At 40.3% G+C, this 20,542-nt stretch overlaps 1 protein-coding gene across 1 annotated transcript; it reads right to left on the minus strand.

Annotated features, from left to right (window-relative positions):
- Positions 1 to 1,836: 1,836 nt before the first annotated feature.
- On the minus strand, positions 1,837 to 19,381 carry fam20b (FAM20B glycosaminoglycan xylosylkinase). Its single transcript, XM_071487372.1, has 9 exons — positions 19,207 to 19,381; positions 17,724 to 18,024; positions 17,278 to 17,525; positions 17,099 to 17,185; positions 16,889 to 16,998; positions 10,158 to 10,329; positions 6,186 to 6,377; positions 3,111 to 3,170; positions 1,837 to 3,010 (listed from the first exon to the last, which is right to left on the minus strand). The coding sequence occupies exons 2-9, from the start codon at positions 17,850 to 17,852 to the stop codon at positions 2,779 to 2,781; spliced, it is 1,230 nt and encodes a 409-aa protein (XP_071343473.1). The 5' UTR covers positions 17,853 to 18,024; positions 19,207 to 19,381; the 3' UTR covers positions 1,837 to 2,778.
- Between the last annotated feature and the right edge of the window lie 1,161 nt (positions 19,382 to 20,542).

Here is a 20,542-nt window from a genome sequence, read left to right on the forward strand (position 1 = left end):
GATGGGACTTCTGCAATGCTTGTCACATTCAGCGGTGAGTTTTCAGTGGGCTTTATCATGCTCACTGCAATGCTGTCCATCCCAAAAATTATCTATGGACTACATAAATTATACTATAGGGACATCTAGTGTCTGCACTGATGAGTTAATAGTACTCCTGTGGTATTTTTGGTGTACCTTTTCCCATTTTATGGTCACAGCTTCCTGGGGTTTGGGGGGGGGACAAGTATAAAAAAAGTCCATGTAAGAAGTCTCTCCAGAGAGAACTGGTAGTAATAAAAGCTCAATGTTGGATGGCATGATGGCAGCTACAGAGGCAAACACCACAATAATTCATTCTGTGAAACATCAGAAACGCACATTGATTATTTACTCTGACTTGTCCTGACATGTCCCAACATGACAAACGCAGCGCTTTTTCTCAAAGTTTCAATGTTTTGCAATGTGTCCCCTCAGAAACACCTGCTTATCTTAAACGAAACAGCTGTCCTATATCATCTGAGGTGTTGCACACATAAACACAGAGGAGGCTGGATGTGACAGCAAGACGAGCAGGCAGCTGAGAGTGAACATCTGCATGTGGGAAGGGGGGACCAGCCACATGGTTTCACAATTACGTTTCCCCATTGTGGGTGTAGCAAACACAACACAACTCACAAACCAAAGAATACGGTGTATACACTTCATAGCCATGTTACCCACTGCCGGCATTGACAAGCCTGATGAGGGAAATGTCAAGTGATAAGGATAAGCTCCTGTGGTGATAAATGATCTGTAACGGAAACACTTGGTAAAATGGGGAAATCCATCACCAGAAGTACTGTAACAACACTTAGATGTATTCACAGGTCAAAATATTGATTCAAGGAATACTGAGTTATCAGATTTAGAGGGATGAGGGTTTTTTTTTTTTTTTTTTTTTTGGACAAGCTGGGTATTTCAGTTTAAGCAAGCGTTAACATCAAGAGCAGAACAGCAGAAGAATGAGGAAAGTTTTAGTTTGTGGAAGGAAAGTGTTATTGGGTTAATCATCAGCAGCCCACACACATCCTTTTACAAACCATCTGCAACCTGATGATGTGAACATGATGTGAAAAAACTTTGAAAGATTGAAAATAAGGATCAGACATGTTGTGTCTGTTTGCAGTTGAGATCAGTCTGCTTACAGTCAGCTGTCTTTACCACACTGGATCAGACCTCAGCTGGATGTTGCAGACATAGTCACAGGTGTGCAAACCGCAGCTGAAAACCCCTCACCACCTTAATCATAAAGTTGTGTGTCAAAAAATAGATAAATTATTTTGTTTTGATGTGCAAGGTGTACTGGCCCTGGCTCCACATCACTGAAATCTGTTTAAATCTCTAATGTACACAAACGCCACAATGTACACAAACACTGGAATGCACTGTTTTTAGAGACGATCTTGGGTAATGGCAACAAGTGCCAAATCCCTTAGGTATGGACTCACCCCTGTGACTAATATGTGACTAACGAGCAACTGCTTCCTTAAATTTGAACTGAATTTAGGACGAGAGGTGATTCAAATTTAGAAAAATGAAAACAAACCTTTACAGAAAATGAGATGAGGGAAGAGGAAAACTAAAACTAGTTATCATAAACTACAACCAGTGCGTTCCAGATATGACCTGTAATGCTTCTCAGATCTAATCTGACCAAGATGAAAATATCAGAGCAACTAAAAGTAAGAGTTAAGTGAAAGCCCCTTCCAACATGAACCCAGTTGCACTGACAACACAAATACCTATCTCAAAACAGCCCTAGTGCTTTTAAGTGGTGAATGGATGGAAGAAAAGAAGGCAGAGTGAGAACCACAATGAAACAGATCATAGTTTAATGCTGAAGATCAACCCACACACCCATGACCTCTGTGTCCCCCCACTTCAAGTCTGTCATATCAGTAGCTTTCTTATTTACGGCACAATATGGCACTCTGACACTGACACACACACACACACACACACACACACACACACACACGCACACACACACACACACACACACACACACACAGACACTTAAGCTTATTTAATAATATCATCCACAAATTTATATTCTTTTGTCTCATAATTCTATGTCACTACTTAGTTAAATATGTACACACTGATGGGGTACGACTGAGTTGATTCTCTTTTTTTCCTCAGTCAAAGGTAAATTTCAGTTCAAAGAAAGAAAAAAAAGCATTTTCAGTTCTAAAACGGATTTTCAGTTTCTTGGACTGTAAGTTTCAAACAGCCTGAAACAGTGTCTTTCATCCAGATGTTGGTGGCTCATTTGAACTTTCCTTCCTGCTATTTTGAGTGTCTGCGTCTCTCGAAGCTCCAATTTTTCTTCTTGTTTGACTAAAAAGACGGACAGGGAGGGAGGATCTTGTACATGGCAGGAGTGATGTTACAACCAGTAGTAGTAGACGGAGAGGTTCTTACAGCGGATACTGTCCTCTAGTGCACAACAGTCCTGAGAGAAAGTTTTTATAGCCGAAAAGTGACACAGTTCCAATACCGTGAATCCAGTGATTCCTTTTTTAAGAACCAGTCATGTCAGAGTGCAAACAAGGGAGGAACAAGGGCGGAATAAATCCACAGTCTTTGTTCCACCCTTTTGATCTATTAACTCAGTGTGCATCTCTTTCTTTAACACCAGGGCTGATCTGTTTGCTCAGTCTTCTCCTTCCACGCCCCCCCCCCTCCTCTTCTCCAGGCTCAGGAAGTGAAGTCCCGGTCCATCTTGTTTTTGTCGTTTACTCCTCTCCCTTGTTTCTAGGGATGTGGCAGGTTCATTCGGTCCTCTATTAGAGCGTTGTCGGGGCCCTGCGCCTCCATGCACTGCTTAACAGTCGCTATGACTCCAGACAGGCGCCTGTCCAGGGCTGCAAGGTGTGGTTCAGCCAGAACTGGATGGATAGGGTCGAATGCCAGCGCCTGCCGCATAGCTGAACTCAGAGCTCCACTTCTCAGCAGGTTTAATCTGTTCCATGTGGACACACGAACCCTGACAGGGAGAGGAAACGCAACAGATATATAGTAAAAAAAAATTAACCAAATTAGAAGAAAATTACAATTTTTGAATGAAGATTTTTCTGAGTACTCACATGCAGCACTGGTAGAGTGGTGCTAGGATGCTTCGTTCATCCAAAGCTGCGTTCCCAAAGCTACACGATGAAAAAACACACACATACACACACAAAAAAAAAACAAAAACAAATTACAACTAGAAAATAAAGTAAGCAAACTGGAGCTGGACGCCTGTCTGTGCTGCGGTTAAGAGAAGCCATCAGGATGGATTAGCCACGCTTTGCTGGACATGGCACCGTAGAGAAAAACGCACACACGTCTAAATGCAACGCATCTACGACACACTTCACTCAGAAGTCAACTGAAGCAGAACAGTGCTCTTTCAGCTGCCCAGAACCAAGCTTGGATGATGTGTTTGTTATGACAGCAGTTTCATATTACCCGAAGTGCTTTCAGCTATTCAACTATTTTTTTGTGTGTTTAAGTGCTGTTGTTTTCATTGCCTACTTGTGAATGGACCTGGGAGGACTTCCGATATGTCAGCATACTTGATGCAATATACTTTGCATATGTTTCGTCGGTACAAAACATTTCTATTTATAGACAGTGTGTTTGACTGTAGACTGATCAGCATCTAATCTCTTTGAGATGACTTTGTAACCCTTTCCAGTTTTACGAAACTCAACAATTCTTGATTGTGTCTTCATATCTCACAGTTATCTTTATTATGAAATCTCAGTGTCTGCAGGTTTAACTTTGAGATAACCATTCCAAACAAAACAGTCATTTTTTTCCATTGTTATCCGCAGAAGATAAGGATCTAGTTGTTTTCAAGTATCAGCGGATCATTCTTCATTGAAGCCCCTAAAAAACAATGGAAAATGTTTTTCCAGGAAGCGTTGACTGCATAACCAGGAAGAATGTGTTAAATTACTGTTCCAAGATTTTCAAACAGGTGAAAAATCTGAAAATCTTCTATCTTTTCTTGATAATAATATAGTCTATGTAACTTTTTAAACTGTATAAGATTATGTCTGACATTGATCGAACAGTTGTGTATACTCTTCAACCATTCATCCCAGCCCTCATCATTTAGTCCAATGTTTACTATGTCTGGTTAAGTCCCACTGTTATGTAGGATGTGATTTAAAAAAAAAAAGAAAAAAGAGAGAAGACTGCCCCCTGAGAATCAGGACTGAATGCATTTATTGCCTCCAGGGACTCATGCTTCTAAAAGATTACATTCTTCCTGATGTAGTCTGAAATTTGTAAATCTCTGGATAAACTTGAAGCAGGGTTATTGTAAACAACATGTAACTGTGAAAAAGAAGCAAAGTTCCCATTAATATATAGGCCACCTACATCAAAGATACCTCTCTTCTCCAAGTGGAAAAAAGTTATCATTCAGACCAGGAATGATTTCCACTGATTTCATAGAACTTTGGAGCCTTAATATATCATTTTATCTGTGTCCAGATTTTTTCAGTATTGCCAACTACAAAGCCATGACTAAAATATGTTTTATGAACTGTTGTGGGGCTATTGAGGAGAGCAGGAGAGGAAGACTTCTTACAAAGCAATCCCTCAGCGAGTAACCATGGTGGACTGTGAGCCTGTGGTAGAAAGAGGCCCTCTTATGTACCATAAGATAAGATAAGATAGCCTTTATTAGTCCCACAGTGGGGAAATTCACAATGTATGGCTGGATAAATGAGCAGCCCAATAGTACATTTTAAAGTCTGGTAAGTTAAAACCACCTGCATCCATTGGTTTTGATAAGTGTATTTTTAGTAATTCTGATGGTTTGTCTCAGTTCCAGATGAAAGGTATAATAATTGAATCCAGTTGCTTAAAGTAAAACCAAGCAATAAAACATGAAAGCACTCTTGATTCCATTAATCATCCCGACAAGAGAGACTGGAACTGATTTATAAAAGTCAATATCACATTTAACTTCTTCATTTTTGTTTTGCCAGTCCAATTATAGGAGGTCATCTGGATTTTTTTTTTTTATTTATTTTTTTTTTAGGGTGTGTGTGAGTGTGTGTGTGTGTGTGAGGTGGAGGGGGTGTCATGATTTGGGGCTGCTTTGCTGACTCTGGTCCTGGGCAGCTCACAAGTTTATCAGGGTCTTCTACAGGATGGCTGTTTGAAGTTATTGCTGCCAAAGGAGGTTCGACCAGTTATTAAATCCAAGGGTTCGCTTACTTTTTCACTGTGAATGTCAATGACAAGATGACAGCTTGTCTAAAGGAATGAATTTCCTGAATACAAAGAAGTGACTTGAATTAAGTCAATGAAAAACTGATGTCAGTTTTAATAAGTTTTCAGATTATTGTCTCAACCTAATGCTAGTATGAAATGACACTCACTGGCAGGACAGTCTGTTCAGTTATGAAACAACTTAACAGTCGGAAACAGTGAGCAAGAATTGTGAAAGCCAAATCTCGTGTCAGATGGGGTTCCCTGTAAAACTAACGAAGCGAAGCTGCTAAGATTACTGGAAAATATATTTATGCTACAAAATATGAAGACATATATAGATGATGTGCTTGATGAAAGTTATATATTCAGTAGCTCAGTTGGAAAAACAGCCATCATGCAGACAGAAAATTTTCCACTGGTTTGATCATCGAAAACAAAATAAGCTCAATGCTCAGTGTCCTCACTTCATAGAAGTGGCTGCTCCCACGACTCAGCTTTTAAGTAGTTTCAGTGGCAACAAGGGAGTTCTTGAAAAAGATGAGCATGCCAGAAAATATCAACACAAACTGAACATTAATTGAAAGTGAAAATGAAAATAACACTAAAAATGTGAGATGAGAAAGTGAACTTCAAAATCAGAATGTTGTGCTGATGACATGTTTGAGTAAAGTGTAGAGTTTTCCACTAAATTCCCCTTCCTGCACCAGAGTGCTTTAATGAGTCTAATTTAAGGGGGGACTCCCAATGAATTGTAACAGTCCATTTTTGACCTCCCATTTCAGGAGAAAAAAAAACCTCAGAGGGTGTGTTACAAATGGTGGAAGACTTGTAACTGTGTTTATGAAATCTGCTCAATATAAACAATTAAATGTATTATGTTGTAAGATAAGACTAGTAAAGGACAAAAAAGAGATCTTGATTGTTAAATCCTTCACTTCATTGCTCACCTCTTTGCGTTGTCGAGCAGGATAAGCATGCTGGCACCACCATCGTCCTGGAAGCTCTCATAGTGATGACGGTCAGCGTTCCCAATGAGATAATCAAATATCGCCGTGTCTATGACATCTAAGAGCCTTGGCCCTGCATCATATGGGGGCATTTTCTTCACTGCCTCGCAGTAACTTTCATCATACTCCCACCTGGATGTTTAAAACAAGTGCAAAGCCAATAAAAACAGATCACAATCTACTATGCAGGTGGTGTTTGCTTGAAAGTCTGTTGAAGCAGGTATCACTGACAGGACCTCACAACACACACTCTGTACAAGTAAACTTTTAACAACACTTGCTGGATCTCAACAGCATTTGTGTGGAATCTCTATCTTGCTTATTTTGATAATCTTACATAATTTTACATTTCTGCACTTTTGTATGTAACTGCACTTCTGCAATTGAAGTCTGATGATTTACGGATCATGCATCATTACTGCTGAGCTAAGCACGACACATTCAGCTTCTTGTCACATGCAAGCTGAGTTTCAAAATCCATTCTTCAATTATTGTTCATAGTCAGCTTTCGCTTACTACAGAGCACACGCTGAATGAACTGTTTGGGATATGTATGGGCTATGCCTGCCTCATAGTTCTTTCTATATTGGAGGGTGGATACCTGAGCCTGGTGTGACCTGTCAAGACCTGTCAGGTTGGGCTGGGCTCATACGAAAATTTAGAAATGATGTATAAATTTGGGTCGGTTTTGGTCACATCAGCCTTTTGACAGTCATTTACAAGGTGCCCAAAGGCAAACTGTGACCATGGTGACTACAACTGAGTGACAGGGTAACACAAACTCAGAGCTTCAGCTTATACTGACTGGTTGGGCTTTGGTCAAACTTTGTTACAACTCTCTCAGACTCAGGTCGGCTATGGAAAAAAAAATACAGCCCTAGCTGCACTCTGTTCTATATAAGCCGACTCAAATTAAAACTGAGACTTGGCACTTTAATGTAGTACCAATCATTTTATTTCAAACTGATGAAAAAAAAATATTATGAAATCATAATAAATATTATACCCTTTTTACACTAAAATTAGCAGGTATAAGCAGTTTTTTTTTAAACCCAGGTAAACCCGCTAATAAAAGCAAATTGATCCCTTCTTCACTGCCACTCAAGTTAGCCTTTCTGTTCGGACTGAGGACACACACAACTAAAAGGAGCAATGTCATCACTTGTACTTACAGAGCACACATATATATACAGTGGAGGAAGAGTGAGGTGCTAGCTGCCGTGCAAACTGGTAAAAACCTCAAAAAGTGTCAGAGCCTCAATGTGAGACACTTCAATCTGTGATTGTGTGTTTTTAAAACTTATTTCGGGGCTGCAGCTCACTCTTTCACCCCAGAGTGCAGTGTAGCTGGGCAGGTGACAGATCTGTCTATAGTGTCTGTGTGCTCTGACAGATGTTAAAGCAGGAAAAGGGGCAAAAATGAGCAGGTGCACCCAGGTGTCGTGTTTACATCAATGCCGATCGGAGCTGGTGCCGATAAATACCAGCATCTACTGCAGAGTCATTTGAACCAGTTGTGAATGCTGATTGCACCCTTTTCCACTGATGAAAAAAGCCCAATGTAAGTGGGTCTTAGCGTTTTTATGTGGAAAAGGGGCTTTACTGTCCAAATACTTATGGGCTGGACTGTATTTGCTGTTTGGTCATGCAGCACTGTCTGGAATAGTCAGTGTTTTAGTGTCAAAATTAGACAAAGTTTCTGATAACTTTCTAATGATGCAATCCATAACCAATATTGAAATCCTGCTGATAGCTCAACTTGCAGTTCTGCTATCTGCAATTTCTGCACAGAACTCAACAACGACAGCAACAATTCCAGGATCCTGTCTTGCAAATTTTGGTAATCTTACATAATGTTACATCTTTGCACTTTAAAATGCAATTGAACTTCTGCAATTGAAGTCTGAGGATGTTTTGATCACTGGTCGTGAGGCATCATCACTGCTGAGCTAAGCACATTTCCCATTACACATCTTGTAAGAACATGTTATCAGCTTCTCAGCGGCAAGAAGCTGAGTTATATTTTTTCCCAGGGCTACATTTTCCCACACATTCTATATATTCATTTAAGCCTACTCATATTAAAACTGATACCACTTGAATGCGGTATCTATCATTTTATTTCAAACTGAATGTGCCGAAGATGAGGTTCCACAAATTCGACCTTTTACACATGCAACTGAAGATCTGTAAGGTGCAACTAAACATTTTTATTGGTTGCACTGGTGCGCCTGACACTTTGAAGGTCTGTCTCTGTGTGTGTATGTGTGCAGCTTTATTTTTTTGCCCACCCATATATTGCGAAGACCCATCTCTACTCTGCCACTGATTGGCTTAGCCCCTCATATTCTTGTTAGCTGAATGTGGGATGGGGAAAAAAAAGGCATGTGTGTATGCGAGAACATAACATATTGGTAATTCAATATTGATTGATAATATTGATTGCTTTTTCTTCAAGGAAAAGGTCTTGCAATAAAATTCCTACTTAAATAAAAGCATATTAATATCAGCGGCAAAATGTAGTAAAAGTACTACTGTGGTCTCTCTGAATTATATTTTATATCATATCATTAAGATTTGTTAGATTAAACACTTTCTGAAATGAAGCCAGGTTGAAACCACTGGTTTAACCTTTATAAATATGTTATATTATCCATTGTGTAAAATTTCCCTCTATACTGTAGTGGAGTACAAGTAGTAAAAAATGGAAATAATCAAGTAAAGTACATGTAGCTCAAGACTGTACAGTAATCTTGACCCAACATCGTCAGCAGAGATGTCCTTATCTGACTGTGAGCCAAAGCCAGAGCCTACAAAGTACAAAAAGCCCAAAATATATGGCTTCCAATATATATGGGTAATATATTATTGGACAGCCCAAAAAGGTAATACTTAAAACGTATTATTGCTATGCCAAAAGGCACGGTGAAAAATTTTGGGTGCACTTAAATTATGGGCTGGTGAACGAAAATGAATAAGTCAGGTGCACCAGTGAAACTAGTGTAAAAAGTTAGTGTGGAGGCCTGTGAAGCACAGAACCTGAGGAACTAAAGTGTGTAGCTGTCCAAATACTGACAGTCTGGACTGTATATGCTGTGTTTCTGACAGTAGTCCCAACACATATGCAATTCGTAACGACTATGGAAATCCTGATACCTCATCTTAGTGGTGAATAAATCTTTGTGAACAATAATAATTTCTTTCATAGTTTATTCATAGTTTCATTATCACATTTTCGCATACTGGAAGGCCACTTGATAAGTAATGGAGCCCGATCAGAATGACCAGTTTACATACTGTGAGCCATCTCATCTTTGATTTTTTTCCACCGATCTAGTTTGACTAACTGAATTTTAGCTACTTAAAACAGTTTTTGGAATTGGGTTGTGCCAATGGACAATAATCTCCGTAATCAACCATCATCAGAGTGATCGCTGATAGTTTATGCTTTTCCCAGCGTCATATGATGTATTAACTTACGATAATAATTTGTAGTATCAAATAAATATTACATTTAATTTGTCCTGCCATAACTTCATATTGTGTGCAAGTATCATCGTGTAGTTTCTCTCTTGCTTTTAGGTTAAATGTTCCTCAAAAGTATATATAACATATTTCAGTTCAATATTTGACTCCTTATTTTTCATTCATAGAAATATTTGCTCAGTTGCCTATCACTAACAGGATATCTCCTCTCTCACTTACCTCCCCCTCCTATCTTCACCCTCCCACCCCAGGAAGCTTTTCTCAGAATATCTCTATGATGGAAGAGCTATTTATGCTCAGCATTGGCATCATTTCCATTTCCTTCTGATAAATATCAAACACTATAATCTAGTCACATTTTCCTTGACTTTGTAAACTAATAAAACTACTGTAGAGATCATTTTTGGACTCACACTCAACACCCACCTGGCCAGTTTCCCCTCTCTGTATGTGCGCCCCCAGGGATGTCTGTGTTTCTGCAACGGCCAGACGTCTGGCAGCCAAAGGGTTAATGATCCCTCCATTATCTCTCCCTCTGCACACGCTGGCTCACTCTCCCGACAGTAATAACACTTCCCATAGAAGCATGTATTATTACCTGGAGAGAGAGAGAGAAAAATGGCACCCATGAAAATAAATCCACCTGACTATGACCTCGTATCAGTAATGATGAGATGTGATAAGAGATTCAAACATGGCTCTGTACGGAGGTACAGCATGAAGTCTTCTGCCACATTCTTTCAGTGAAAAGAGTGAAGGACTTTGAAGTGAAAGAGAGTGTTTCCATTCCTAAGCACACACTATCTGCCTCATCAAAAGATAATGACTCAGAAACAGAGTACACTGACTGTTTTCATCAATACATCTGCCTCACAGAAACCCAGAAAACACACACACACACACACACACACACACACACACACACACACACACACACACACACACACACACACACACACCTCTGTTGGAGAAAGTTCCTGAGGGTCAAAGGTGTCACTGTCCACCTGTGCCTTCCGTTCTAATGACATATCACATTTTCACATTTCATGATTACGTAATGTACAGAAAGCTGAATTAAAGCAATCATGTTTTCTCCTAACAAATCAAAAATTAATTAACAAATCTTTTTGTTGATAAAAATGTTAAAACAACAACAAAAAAGGGCATCGAATTGTCCCCATATTGTCAAAGTGATGTTAGTATCTGGCTTATTAGGCCTGAGAAACAATCTCAACACCTCACTTACAGTCACATGACACACAAACAGTGTGTTTGTTTTAAGTATAAGTTACTGAAATAATACATCAATTATGAAAATAGTGATTAATTTCTGTTCAGTTTCTAATTGGGTCATCAAAAAATAATTTCAGCACTAGTTAAAAATTACATTAAGTTGTCGGTTTACCTCTACCTGTGTCAGCGTCTGCGTTCAACACGCAACATGCTGCCAAAAGTCCTCTTTAGCTTTGTTTATTGCACTGACAATGGTTTATGGTATACATAAGGTGTATGTGCAATATTTGCTGCTTTGTAGCCATGTAGCCATCTGATCTCATCAGCTCTGAGTTGGTTTAATGAAACAGATGAGCCCTGGTTTGGTTTTTTAGGCTCACTGAAGACACATTTGTCACAATAAACCCTGCTTTTCTGAGACATATTTGGCTGCCTCTGAGGTTAAGACTGAATAGGTGTCAAAATAATGACTATTAATAAGGCTGTAGTTTGTGTAGCTGTAAAACAAATACTCCGACTGACTCCATGAGTCAGTTATGGTGGGTGTCTAGTCTAGTCCCGTAGTCTCATACAGCTTTAGATGTTTTTTGGGTAACCCACATCACAAAAAGAACATTTTCTCATAACTACTATGGACAATCCTTAGAATAGTCTGTTTTCGTTGAGAGTACCTTTTTTGTCGAAAGTTTATTTGTTCATAGTGAGATCTGTGGATAATTCAGAGGATTCTTTTTCTAGAAAATATGTTTCTGTTGTGTATTCAAATGTCAAGTTAGTGTTATTTACCTCCATTGTGGTAAATAACATCAAAATCTTGTGTATAACTAATTGAATCTAGCGGTAGATCCTTTGTATTTGTGTCCTTTGCAATCAACACTTTTAATTCATTCCTTATTAAACACCTCTGTTGAGAACTGTGTGATACATTTGTGTAACTGTTTACACCACTGTGATTGTGGGTGGTACTGTGTCCACTGGCTGTAAGCCACAATGGCAAAGGTCAGTACAGAGATGACTCATAAGACACTGATTGGCCGTAAATGACACAAGGCAACTTTCAGAATGTACATCATATGCGTGGCCTGAAGAACAAGAGAATCAGCAAAAAACAATGAAATATTCTACATTGTGACAAGGAGAAAAACCACAACATGGACTCACAACAGAAAAAGTACAGCAGCGAAGACGGACAGTGTTCACGCTGACTTTAATCTTCATAATAATGTCATGTTTATTAATTGTTACATAATAAAAAAGTAAACATTTTTAAAAAATTATAATAAAAAAAAAGTATCATCACAGCATGTGCTCTCCACACTCATCTACTGAATGCATAGAGATCTGCTTTGTCAGGTCACATCAGTTCAACTGATGAAGACAAGCCCTCAAAATCCATTTACATCAGTAAAATGTAGCCACAAGCAGCAGTTCGCTGGTTCACACTTTTTTGCGCTCGACAGAAGGAAGCAGCTCAATCACACAAGCAGCAACGGGCTTCCCAAAGCTGAGCAAAGTCACGTCAGCCACTTTAATTCTGTTTAAAGAGAAACTGAGACCAATCACACACTTTCACACACTTTCATCGTCATAACGTAGGGCTGAACGATATGCAAAAAAAAAAAAAAAAATCATATTGTAATTATTTTGACAGATATTGCGATCGTGATATGAGTCACAATTTCAGTTGGAATGGAAATTTTTGTATTTCATTTTCACAGAAAAAAATTTACAAATAACGATCTATACCCAACAAGCATATACCTTTACGTCTGGAGAATGTGATTTGGAGGCCTGGGTGTCTCTGTAACAAATTTTTACCTTTATCAAAAGAAAATTGTAGCTCTTGCAATTTGAATATTGCACTTGCCCATTTTGCGATTTCGATAATGTTTCAATTAATTGTTCAGCCCTGTCACAACGTATGTAGAAAATTCTAAATAAATGTAGTAAATAACATTGTACCTTGTCTACTATACAGTAAATGCATTGGGGAGCTCATTGATGAAAAAAAATGTAGACAACTATGACTGGAGTTAAAGATGGGCTAACAAATAGAGAAATAGAATAACGCAATTCAAGGTGCTGTTATGATACTAAGCCTTTTTTTGCCCTCTTTCTGCTACAGTTACTCCAAGCTGCAAGGTATGTTCGAACTATTATTTTCACAAGTGAATAACTTAAATGATTAGTTTAAGGCTGTGCAGGTCTAGTCAAGGAATTGGAAAAATATACTGAAATACAGTAAGCAGAGAAACTATTGTAGGCTACAGCCCCACGTTATCAGACTCATGCCCCAACTGGGTGGCAGCATCACAGATCTAGGTAGCTTTTGAAACTCGTGTAAACTGTGTACAATATGTTTGCTATGAGATGGGCTGAGAAATGTGGAATAAACCAAATGCTAACCAATAAGTTGTAATGAAACAGCAGGTCAACTTCAACTCTAAGATATGAAGTCATTAAAATCTTTACAGATTTGACGAGAAATATACTTAAATGGCATGGATTAGACTCCTGATAGAATGCTTTGAGAGTCTGTCTACATAAATATGACCTTGTAAACATTATGTTGTTGCTATGTTGGGAAAGTAACAAGTGTTATGTTGCCTATGACACATTTTAAACATCCATCACTATGTTGATCATACAAAATGCTATTACAGAGACATCTTTCTGTTGTGGCAACCACCAATCACATTTGTTGCTATTTCAGACAAAATGCAACTCCAGGAAACTACAGTATACTCATTGTATACACAGTGTGCAGTGTGTGCACTGCTTTTATTGCTTACATTTATGGTGACCCATGATAGGCTTATGGGCTAGTGTAGCATACATTTCTTTACTTGGCACCATTTGTAATGAAGCTCATTCTCATGTATAGCATCTCTACAGTGCTTTGCTAGTTGTTATTGGTTTTATTTGCACAGGACATAGTTTGTTATGGAACGCTCACTGTAAGATGATGCGTAAGCCTTGTGGGTTTTGTGTTATAAAAATGCTATTACATGGTTACCTTAATCGCATAATGCTACAAAAGTACATATACAATCAACAATATGCCAACAGTATGTTTTTGTAAAAGCTGACTGGTATTCCCCAGTAGTCTTAAATACTCATGTTGGTGAACTTATACTCAGATGTGGGTAGTATTTCTTTTACATGTATTCTGAAAACTTGTTGCAATTACTTTTCAGCACTTTGTAATTTGTCAAATCTAATTTAACAAAATATTAATTGAGTACGTTTAAATTACTCAAAATATGTTTTAATCCAAAACATGGTTTCACCAAAATAAAGCAAATTGTTATTATAAATATAATGAAAAACTAAGAATTACAGCTTTCGTTTCATTCACTCACTGACGGAGGAACCCAGAGAAGAACTGTCCCCTCTGGAGCTTTATCCAATTATCAAACTCCTCTTTGCTAGATTTAATACCAACGTCTGATTATCAAAGTGAAGTTGGTACATGCAGCTGAATTTCTGAACCAAAATGTCAACCAATCATTGCACACCCTCTATTAGGTATTAACAAGACTGTGCAGCATGTCTGAAATGAGTTTAATGATGATTGCTCTAAGACAGTTTGAGCTATAGGTATACGCCCTTTTGGCAGCCATGTTTTTGAACCAATCTTGCCCATTTCTTGTAAAATTGTGTAGCTCAGCTCAAAAGGTAGCATACCAAATCTACACATTCTAAATCCACAAAGTAGCGCTCATTTTACTGTATTTCACATTATTTATATTAGTTTTAAAAAAAACCCCACCATGCTGGTCTTCATTGTCTAAGAGGCACGTGCACCAAAAGGTACACGTTAGTGGGATTTGTTCCGCCTCCTGTGGGTCGGGAGTCGCAGCGTGAAGACATCTACCAAGATTTATGACAACTAGACGAATGGTCAGTGAGTTATGGCCAATTTTTTAAAGGATGTTTTGGCCGATAGTTGCCGTGTTTTGAACCAATCTTGCCTATTTATAAAATACGATTGCGTAGCTCAGTCCTGCGCCGCTGTATTCCAAATTTAGTATTGATACAGACAAAATCCAAAAAGTAGATGTCACTACTGTTCACATTATGGATCTGTGTTAAAATTCCAATCGACTGGACTGAAACTGTAAGGGGTGTAGCCTTTCAAAAATTGGATTTTTAGGCCTTAATTACAGCGCCACCATCTGGCCGATTGGGATTATATTTCTTGAGAAGCATTTGCACATCATTTCCAGTTATTGGGCCAAGTTACATGTTTCTAGCTGATTCCAGCTCATGCCACTTTGATCCATGGTAGAAGACAACGGATAACAATAAACTAGCTCAAACTCAAAACATAAAACAGGGGTTCTATCCTTATGGGTTTGAGCCCTAACAACAAAGATACTCGAACAGAAGATTACGTATTACAGGCAGCGCCAATGGTATGAAATGGTATGTATCAAATTCATATGTTCATGTTCATATAATCTTACCAAGCAAGGCCATTTTTTACTGCAACAACAATTATCTGAAATACCTAGAGCTGCAACTAACATTTATTTTCATTATTAATTAATTCTTTTTTTCAACTAATCAATTCATCATTTAGCCAAAAACCTCCTGGAGCCCAGTTTGCTATCAACAAATGTCATGTTTTGAAATGTACCATATCATGGTATATTTAATTTCATATTGTAATATCAATATGTACCATGATGTAGCAAACTTTGTGGAGAATCAAGTCAGAAGCTTTTTATGAATAAAATATTATACCCTAATACCTGAATACCTAATACCTAAATAAAAGAAGGTTATTGAATTGATGGAAAAAAAAAAAAAAAAAAAAAAAAAAAAAAAAAGGCCGGCTTCTATTGATATGCTACATTACCCATTACAGCCACATACGCCCAGAGATATTTAAGAGATAATTACCTTGATATCAACTGTTATGAAAAACTCAGATGGTCATGATACTGTCTACCCTTATGAGAGCTCAATAACTCTTGACAACTCAAAAATGATGACAGAATTGAATCAACACCTCTCTGACACAGTCCCAAAGGCATACTACAGCGATTCAATATTACACTACCATAAAGTTAATGGGACCCGAAAGAGACAGATAAAAAAACAATGGTCAGAATCAGAGAAGGTCAGGATCAAAGCAGCAAAGGCCTGAATTTTAGTGGCTCAAGCTCTTAAAAAAAAAACCAACTTAATCCTACCTTTCCCAAAATGCAACCAATAACCTGTTTGCATGGAAAACCTCCACACCTTATTATTCAAACCCCATGCCCTCAGTTAGTAACACAGGTAACAAGCTGATGACATCATTGATGGTTATTTTTGCACACTTTTAGACAGCTCATTCGTTAAGCATTACACACACGTTTTCACACGTTGAGTAGTTCAGTCCCCATGACTGACAAGCTAACCTTTAAATGTAAAACTGCTGGAGTTTCCCTTTAACAAATGTAGTGCTTACTGCAGTGATACTGCATTCATTTGATCATTCAGTTCTCATGTTGCACGCTTCCTGAGGTTAAGGTGCTTAGCTCCATCTGTCTTTGAGAGGTAGTTCAATCTATTTAAAAATATAAGAATCTATTCTATGCAGTACTGTCTATTTTTTTCCACTCTGACAAACATGTCTGTGAAAAGCATAACTTTGACCTGACGTGATGATACTGTATTAGCTGTATGTTTCCACACCCTTACCAAACAGGACTTGGCAGGGTGTTTCCTGGACTATTGTGTTGACTGTTAAAGCCGGAGATAGAAAGACCGGAAAAGTGAGTGAGAAAGAAAGTGAGAAAGAAAGTTGCCAAGCAAGTCAGAAGAAAGATAAATCAAAGGTAAATCAAAGGTAAATTATTGTAAAGATATACAATAACACCACTGGAGAAGCGAGAGAGTGAGGGAGGAAGAAAGAGTGGACCAGTACTCACCCTGCATGAGGAAGGTGCTCAGCAGCTGATCTGTGGCCACAGGTTTAATCTCTGTTCGCAGGTTGACGTATCGCCCCACCACAAGAGGTGCTCTCCTGAACCCCAGGATCCTGCAGAGTGGACAGGAGATGATACCAGAAGATTACTACAGACAGATCAGAGAGTCTGTAAGAATAAACTTCAGGCACTCCCATAACGATGCCTACACACCTATCCAAGTGAAAAGCCGCCACCTCCGCGTTGTGTCTGTCATAGCCTGCGTACGGCTCGCCTTCAACAACATAGTCTCTGTTATATCTGAGGGAAGGTGGAAAGGACAAAACTAAGAAAACTGAATCACTCTTAAGCATAAAACACAAGTGTGCAATCCTATTTTTAACACTGTTGACCTTTTGGGTTTGAAGACCACTTTCTGTCCCCCGTCCAGCACCAACAGGGCTTTGAGCTGAGTGCCCTTGTAACCCACATCTGCCCGTTCTATCCTGGCAGTGCTGAGGGCAGTGAGCACAGCAGCCAGCTCCGGGGTCTCCTCAGGGTACACCTCTCTCGGGCCCACCCACTGGCTTGCTATCTCCCATGGAGACTGCAGGGTGTGGGTGAGGCGAGCGCCACGGGACAGAGAGAGGCCAGCTTCCATCTGTTAGAAATGAGTGACGATTACAGCGTGCAATGTTAAGCATGCATGCAAACGCTCTCCAGCAGACTGTGACTTATGATTATTACATACTGCTACTTAGTCTACTAAATATTGCTAATTAGTCTCCCCAAAAACAGTGGGATTGTTTTAATATTCACATTTTTAAACAAAATTCAAAATGGAACAGCGCAGCCTGACCTTGCGAAACGCTTTGAGGTCCCGTCGGCTGGCAGCGGACCCTTCACCTCCATCCAGCAGGAAGATCTTGGCCAGGCCCAGCAGGAGGAGCACGGCACACAGCACCACCATGCGCTGTTTGAGCTTCATCTCCACACCGACCGGCCCCGAACCCCTCCTCACCCGACGCTGTGTATTTCCCCCGCTACGAATCCCCCTCACCCCTGATGCATGGCCCCTGCAACTGCCCGTCTCCCTCCCACCCACTTGGCCCAGACAGACTGTGGCGCTGGAGCTACAATCTGAGCAAACAAGCAGTCACCTGGAGAGAGATAGGGCGGGAGAGGAACAAATATTACAGAAGGCCGGGAGGGAAGGGGAGAAAGAGGAGAACAAGGAGAGGGAAGAGAGAGAGAGATGACAAGTGTACTATCAATAATATGTGGAGAGAAGCCTGATTGATTTGCTGCCCCTCTTGCTTGTTTCCCCTCGGGGCAGATGGTGACCCAGTACTGCAGCACAGCTGAAGCCTGTCCAGCATTTGTACCTACATCACAGTGTGCCCCGTGTGAAAGTGTGCGCCTACGCTCAAAAGCACGCAACACCACAAAACCAGGGCTGTGCAAAATGGGGGGCTAAGCCTTGGCTGCCACCACAGTTTAACCAGCCCTTTACTGTCTGTGCAGCAGGAGTACGAGCTCGGCTGAGGCAAAGCGGAGGGGCCACATTTAAAGCAGGAAAACTTCTGCTCCAGTTAATATCATCTCTTCCTCTCCAACACTGGATTTGGGTACAGGAGAAACTTTGTCCCTTTATTGACTCTGGCTGTTTCCAGTAGGGGGGTGGGGGGTGGGGGGGGACATGTAGTCCTGCTGTGGTGCAGGGGGGGGGGGGTCAGGTGAGGTGGTGGACCCAGCACAGCCTGATTCCTTCACGGTCCAACCTCAGTACAGAGAGATGGCCTCAGCCTGTGTGAGGTTCACATCACTGCAGCAGCCTGTCACAGCTGAACCCACCGGGCGGGAACACGGGGCGCTGCGTGTGTCAGCTGTGAACACAACACGGCGGCAAAACCAACACGGCTGCCACGTTTGACCCCCCCCGGCCACCGGGGGTTAGCGACTACAAGCTAACCATTAGCGAGCTGGAGCCCGGCTCAGCCTGCACGGGTCCAGCCACGCAGGCAGTCACTTCTTCCGCACAGTCGCTCTTTCATGATGTTGCTCCCTCTCTTTTTTTTTTTTTTAACACTGGTGAGAAAACAGCAGGTCGGGTCTGACCGCAGTGAAACCATGTAAAACCTCTGGATGACAGCTCTACCCAGACGCCTCCTGTGGTGGTTACACTCGGGTTGTCCGGGTCACCGGCCCCGCGGCGGTGCGGTCGGACCCGGCTCTGCGGGGCCGGCTGCTCGGCGGACCGCTGCGCACCGTAGCTTAGCCGAAGCAGCCAGCTAGCTTCACACGGCCGGCTGTGTTCACCGGCCGCCGCCGAGCCCACTTACCTTGTGGCCATACGCCGTTCACGGAAGACAAAGTAGCATCAAGTGTCTGAAAAGTCCTGCGAAATGAAAATTAGATCTAATAAATTATCCCGCTGCTAAAAATCGCGGCGGTTTGTCATTTTCTCAATCCCCTCGGCAGCTCCCTTTCCTCCGCCCTTTCCCTTCGCTTCCCTCTCCGGCCTGCCGGGTCCACTTCCTCCTGCAGCGGCCCCGCGCAGCCACCAGGGGGCGGTGCCGCACCACGTCCCACAGCGTGAGCTCCGAGCTGGAGATCAAGTCCTTGAGTGTTGATCAGCGGTAACATTAACATTTGATAGATGGTTTATTACACGAGGTGATGCAGTTGTAAGCAGATATAAGACATTTTAGAAACTTTTCCTGAGAAGACAGTTTACATCACTGAAGCTGTCATTTATCATCTGTTTATAGAGGAGTTATAGTTGTCATTAATAAACACTTATATAAACTTACAGCTACATTATAAACATGTTAAAAAATAAAATGCATGTTAAATAAAGTGTTACCTCAAAAAAATATTTCAATGCTATAGTCAAATATAATAATTGCCAACTTTTTTTTTCTTTTTTTTTTGACCTGCAAACCTTGAAAATAAAGACCTTATCTCTTCTCACACTTTGCCTGAGTCAACAGGCTGACTATTTTCAGATGTTTTTTTTCTTGAATAACTACAGGCTTCAAGAGGTAGAAACGTGCTTAAAAAATACAACCCTGTTTCCAAAAATGTTGGGACACCACGTAAAAGGTAAATAAAAAGAATTCGATGATGTGCAAATCATGTAAATCCATATTTAATTGAAAATAGAACAAAGACAGCACTTCAAATCTTGAAACTGATATATTTTATTGTTTTATGAAAGATATATGCTCAATGTGAATTTAATGCCACAACACATTTCAAAAAAGTTGGGACAGGGTCATGTTTACCACTGTGTTGCATCAGCTCTTCTTTAACAACACTCTGTAAACGTTTGGGAGCTGAGGAGATCAGTTTCTGGAGTTTTGAAAGTGAAATGTTGTCCCATTCTTGCCTGATATAAGAGTTCAACTGCTCAACAGTTCAGGGTCTCCTTCATTGTATTGTTAGTTTCATGATGCTCCAGATGTTTTCAGTGAGTGACAGGTCTGGACTGCAGACAGGTCAGTTTAGTGTCCAGACTCTTCTACTACGGAGCCATGCTGTTGTAATACACTCAGAATGCAGCTTGGCCTTGTCTTGCTGAAATACGCAAGGCCTTCTCTGAAAAAGACGTTGTCTGGGTGGCAGCATATGTTGCTGTATATATCGTTCAGCAGTAATGGAGCCTTCCCAGTGTGC

The sequence above is a fragment of the Trachinotus anak genome, unplaced genomic scaffold (genome assembly GCF_046630095.1).
Source record: "Trachinotus anak isolate AG129_WGS33_773 ecotype Australia unplaced genomic scaffold, CSIRO_AGI_Tana_v1 ptg000010l, whole genome shotgun sequence".
In the NCBI taxonomy this organism is placed as follows: domain Eukaryota; kingdom Metazoa; phylum Chordata; class Actinopteri; order Carangiformes; family Carangidae; genus Trachinotus; species Trachinotus anak.